Source organism: Archocentrus centrarchus, chromosome 2, assembly GCF_007364275.1.
Source record: "Archocentrus centrarchus isolate MPI-CPG fArcCen1 chromosome 2, fArcCen1, whole genome shotgun sequence".
NCBI lineage: Eukaryota > Metazoa > Chordata > Actinopteri > Cichliformes > Cichlidae > Archocentrus > Archocentrus centrarchus.
This window is the reverse complement of record NC_044347.1, coordinates 12,353,769-12,359,186: the sequence shown is the minus strand read 5'-3', so window position 1 is coordinate 12,359,186 and position 5,418 is coordinate 12,353,769. Positions and strand designations below refer to the sequence as shown.

General features: G+C 40.1%; 1 protein-coding gene across 1 annotated transcript; it reads right to left on the bottom strand.

The window, feature by feature from the left end:
* Positions 1-1,862: 1,862 nt before the first annotated feature.
* Positions 1,863-3,446, bottom strand: s100b (S100 calcium binding protein, beta (neural)). Its single transcript, XM_030751998.1, has 3 exons — positions 3,322-3,446; positions 2,239-2,395; positions 1,863-2,071 (listed from the first exon to the last, which is right to left on the bottom strand). Exons 1-3 carry the CDS (start codon positions 3,444-3,446, stop codon positions 1,925-1,927), a joined length of 429 nt encoding a protein of 142 aa, XP_030607858.1. The 3' UTR covers positions 1,863-1,924.
* Positions 3,447-5,418: the final 1,972 nt, after the last annotated feature.

The following is a 5,418-nucleotide window of genomic DNA, read 5'->3' as shown; positions in this document are numbered from 1 at the left end:
AACTAAGTAGCCACTTCAAAAAGCCAAACCAATTTTAGTCATTTTCAGCCTCCTTCAGGTGCATAACTCGATTCCTGGGCCTCGATTATCTTGCTAGCTACTTTTCCAACTTTAGTGGCCATCTGTGATTTTAAGTGCAAAGGTTAAAATCAATCATTTGACCAAAAACTACCAGCAATTTTTTTTAAGAAGAAAGGAAACAAACAAATTGACAGTATTGCTATCCATTTAAATGTTTACAGCAGGCACTTTTGCACCGTTAGCCTCTTAACTGTCAACGTGAGTTTACCACAGCAGCAGCTGCAGTAGCTAAAAAATGTTTACGAGCCAATTAGACAAGAGTTTAAGGTTACTAGTGTCTTTCAGTACTTGGTGGTAAACATGATTTAAAGAACTGCACATGCTTTCAAGACTGTGTTTGTTGGTAACATATTAGCCACTTTGACTGAATAATCTCAGTAGACTTCCATGTAAGTGTCTCCAAGTGATGCAAACATCAATTTTAGATAAACCCACCTGTTACTTTAATTTGATAGTCGTTTTTGAAATTGCCTCCTTGGTTGAACCATTTTAACTTGGTAGCCAATTTCTCAGTTTAGTGGCCTCTTCAGAGTTTGAGATCTCAAAGGAAGGATGAGACTCCAAACCGATCTTTTAAGTACTTTCAATTTGAAGCTTTTTAGATACTTTCCAACTGCTGTGAAGTTCCCGATTATGAATCTGAGATTAATGCAGGAGGTGCTAGAATAGTTCAAATTCATTAGCCAAACATGTCTCATTTGTCACTTTCAGAATTTTAATATCAGTAATATTTTTCCTTCTCCAGGTGATTAAGGTAGTGGAGATAATTAGCTTGTTAGCCACTTTCTCAATTTAGTGGCTATCATGAATTTTATGTGTAAAATCTTAAATGATTGTTTGTGGCTGTCTGAGTAGCTTAAGATTTTAAGGGCTGAGAGCTGACGGAACAAGAAAAACCTGCCAAACATCAACAGCCACGATGAAAAGGTTACCTGCCATTTAAGTGCTTTTAATATGAAGCCCAGCTTACAAAATACTGTGAAGTCCCTAATTAGCAATTTGAGTTTAACAAAGGACTCACAAGCCATTTTTAAGCTTTTACTAGCCAGTTAGTCATTTTATTATATGACATCAAAACCTACTAGTTGCTCCCAACATTTCATTTAGTCAAATAACTGCCTAAAGGGGGCTCTTTAGTTAGTTATTCGACTACAGAAGTTAACTTGAAATGACCATCCAGGATTTTATATGCTAAGTCCCAAACTGACGGTTTGCGACTGTCAGATTAATTTACTAGCCTGTGATGTAGTAGATCTTTAGCTTGACGAAACCTTTGACTTTCAGACTGTAAACAGACTTTCAAGCAACTTTAAAATTTCATTGGTCCACTGGCAGCTAAATGTAGCAGCCGTACCCCAAAATCTATAAAATGCCAGCTTTACTCATACAACAGGAGGGGGAAATTATGCTAACAAGACAGCTAAAGAAGTACAGAAGAAAAGCTTAGCATGTATCGATTGGTAAATGGCAGGCCCCAACCCCCCCCACCCCCACCCCAACACCTTGATTTAATCTCTTGCAATCTAGGGCCAATTAAAATCTTGAAAACCAATATATATATGAGCTACTTTAATTTCTGGGGCTTTTTTAAAGCAAATTTCACCAATTTTGAAGACCTTACATGCCATCTAGAACCTGAAACACAAACCAGGTTGATTTCAGACACTAGACTGGAGCTATTTTTTTGCCAGCCAGCAGTCACATAATGGTGGCTACTGGCTGGAGTTGTGTTTCCTTCACCCCGCGCTGCTGTGAGGACATCGACAGTTTGTGCGTTGCTAGGCTTCTGCTTCTTTATAATGTACTGTGGCTCCCCTTTGTCTTGGCGGCTGTTGCCGCCTCCTTATTCATGCTCATCCTTGAAGAACTCGTGGCAACAGACGGTAACTGTGGCGATGAATGCCATGAACTCCTGAAAGTTGCACTCGGCGTCGCCGTCGGCGTCCAGGCTTTCCATCAGGCTGTCCAGTGCGGCCTGGTCGGTCACACTCTGCGGGGAGGGAGGACGGGTTCAGCTCAGGACAACAAAAACTCAGAGCGGTGCTTAACAGTTTATACGAGCCTCTTATACTTTTAAAGTTAAAGCACAACTTTTACGGCTTTTGCTTTGCCCTTAGGTTTGTAATTTCTGACAAATTTTACTGTTTCCCGTCTCACCGCCATCAGATCTGGGAGCTCGTCGTGAAGCAGGTCCTTCAGCTCACCCTTCTTCAGTTTGTGCTTGTCTCCTTCTCTCTCCGAATACTTTTGGAACACAGCGATGATGGTGGCCATCGAGGTCTCCAGGTCAGTCATCTTCACCTGTCTGTTGAACCTCGAAAAGTAGAGTAAATAAAAGCAGCGATTCAAAACACGATCAACAGCCCTCAGCATCAATCTGAAGATCATTTTGGGGATTCAGTAAACTTCAATTATTTTCAACTTTGGGATTTTTTCTCTTTTCCGACGCAGAGCTTGAATCCCAGTCAAAATATGAACTGTTTGAAATATTTTCTGATATAATCTGATGCACGTATTTGTTTTAATGTTTGCTATAAAAACCATGAATAAAACTAGTTAAATAAGAGCAATCCACATAATACCCAGTGTTTTTTTCTAGCTTTTCCAGAATCTGGGGGTGGACCACGCTTTTAAGCACGCGGAAAGTACAAGCAGTGACTTTGTGTTGCTTTATTTGGCACAAATATACACAGTTTCCTCTTATTTCTGACCATTTAGCAATGAAAGATAGTCATTATGCTTGAGTAAATGGAGCACAGTTAACGTCTGTGTAGAGGCTCAGTCATCCAGGTCGTGGCAGTCTTAGGCGCTTTAAATGAAGGCAATTGGACTTGTTTTTGGTTCTTAGATGAGGAGTGAAACGTCTTCACAAACCAAAAAAAGTCCAGTTGTCTTCATCTCAAGCAATAAAGTTAATAAAACCACCTTTTTTTCCCCAACGCTGATGATTTACCTTTGCATTAAAAAAAAGCCTGATACCATAAAGAAACAAATTTCTTCAGACTTTGAAAAATGTTGGCGTTCAATAAATAAGTGTACAGCTTACACTGCTTAAATGACAGACAGTATTATACACTAAGGAATTGTCCTTGATCTTAAGTAACAGACCATAAGTGACCTTGCTAAAATACTGCTTTTCTTTTTGTGTTTAATTAATCCTTTAAAAAAAATAAATAATGAAATGTAATAGTAATGAAAATTTTTCTGGTAAACAGAACATAAACCAAAACAAAGACTTACTGTTGTGCGAGTGCAGGCAGATGTCCGGAGAGCAGAGGCTGAGGATGGGCTGCAGGTTTTATACTGGAGCAGTATGTGGGTGGTGGTGTGCGGAGGTGCAGGTCTGAGGTCAGCCAGCCTGTCATTCAAAGTGCCGGCCAATCCGAGGCGTCCACCTCCCCTCACTCCACTGCAGCCCTGCATTAACCAGCACTGACTCTGCAAACCTTAAAATGAATTAATTATGGGTGATTTTGTGGCTGCGTTGTATTTTTTTAAATTGTTCTCACAGACATGTTGTTTCTGAGAATAGCATTTATTAGTTTAACTCCTTTCGACTTTTTAACGTGTCGTCACTCGGTAATCTCAAAAGCTTTGTCACTTCTTCTCCCCGTTTCTGAGGGACGAGCAGTAGACCAAGGTCTTCCTTTCCTTCCTCACAGCCAGCTGTACTCCCTGCATTTGGTCCACTGTTTGAGTTATGTGGAGCTCAAAGCTGTAGTTGAACTCCTATGAAAGCAGGAAAAACTTTAATTATACTATCTTTTTTTTTTAACAATAATTAGCATTATTTACCATGCATCATGCTACTGCATAAAATGTGGACTCTACAGTTTGAGGCTTCAGCTGTGGCTCAGGTGGTAGAGTGGGTTGGTTACTAATTGGATGTTCAGTGGTTTGATCCCTGGATACTTCACTCTGTATGCTGAAGTATCCTTGGGCAACATACTGAGCTGAGAGTTTCCCATGAGTGTGAGGAGTAAATGAGTACTTAGGTATAGATACTGTATGAATCTGTGTGTGATTGGTTGAATGGGCTTTATAGGTGTCCTCAAAAAGCCTGAATATACTGAATATAAATATGGTAAATATACAGTAAGTACCAGTTAAGCACTACACAGCTTGATATGAAGATATTTGTTCATCTGCTTATTTCAGCTGCTCCCTTTAGATGTCCCCACAGCGGATCATCTGCTTCACCCTATCCCTAACATCCTCTTCTACCTCTCTTGCACACTGCTCATTGCTTTGGACAGTTGGCCGCAGGTATTATTTAAACTCTAGTTAGACCTTTGCCACCTCTGCTCCTTGCATTTTTACCTTTCCACCTGTCTCCCTCTCATTCACACACATGTATTCAGTCTTGCTTACTTTTTCATTCCCCTTGTCTGCCCCCCCCCCCCCCCCCACCCTCCCCTCCCCAGCAAAAACAAAACAAAACAAAACAAAAAAAAACAGCCAAATTTCTCCCAAGGGGGACAAATAAAGAACCTTGAACTTTGACAAAATTCAAATGGACGAGTAATAAAAATGAATTCACCTGTCATAAAGTTATGAAACTGAGTCAGTGCTTTGTTTAGTGCGGTGGTTCCCAAAGTGTGGGCTATGGCCCCCTGGTGGGCTGCGGAAGGTACTGCAGGGGGACCGTAGTAGTAACAGAAATTCGTTTTTTTTAAAAAAAAAACTTTATTTTACCAGGTAAAATATTTGATAACCAATTCTCATTTGCAAACATGAAATTACTCACAAGTATGCATTCTTACATATTTATAAATGTATTTTTTATATAAATAAATACATTTATTTCTTTATATAAATAAAGAAATAAATGTATTTATTTATATTAAAAGTGACGGGGGGGCATAGTGTTTTCTGGTTTTCAATGGGGTCGCAGGTCACAGCACCCTTGACTTTGGGAACCACTGGTTTAGTGTAATGTGTGCATGTACTGTGTCTGTAGGCTGGTTAGCTTAGGAGGGTAGTCCCTATTGGTTGTGGTTCAAGCCCCAATTTGTGATCAGTTTTTCGCTCTATGGATAATTCTCCCTCAGTTACGCGATATCTCATCCTTTGGATTTGTTAAGGTTAAAAATAGGATGACGGCTGCTCGGGTCGAGAGGCAACATGACAGGCAGCTTGAGCAAATCACTGCTGTTAGGCCTTACCTCCACTTACTTCAGTCACTGAAACGGTGCTTTAGGAGCAGCTAAAAGCAGATGTACTTGACTGATAACATGCCTCATTGTGCAGTTAATTGTACAGACCATCCAAGAAGTTTGTGCTTCAGTATTGGTGAGTGAAATTATAGAGCGCTACTTACCACTAATGAGTTAATTA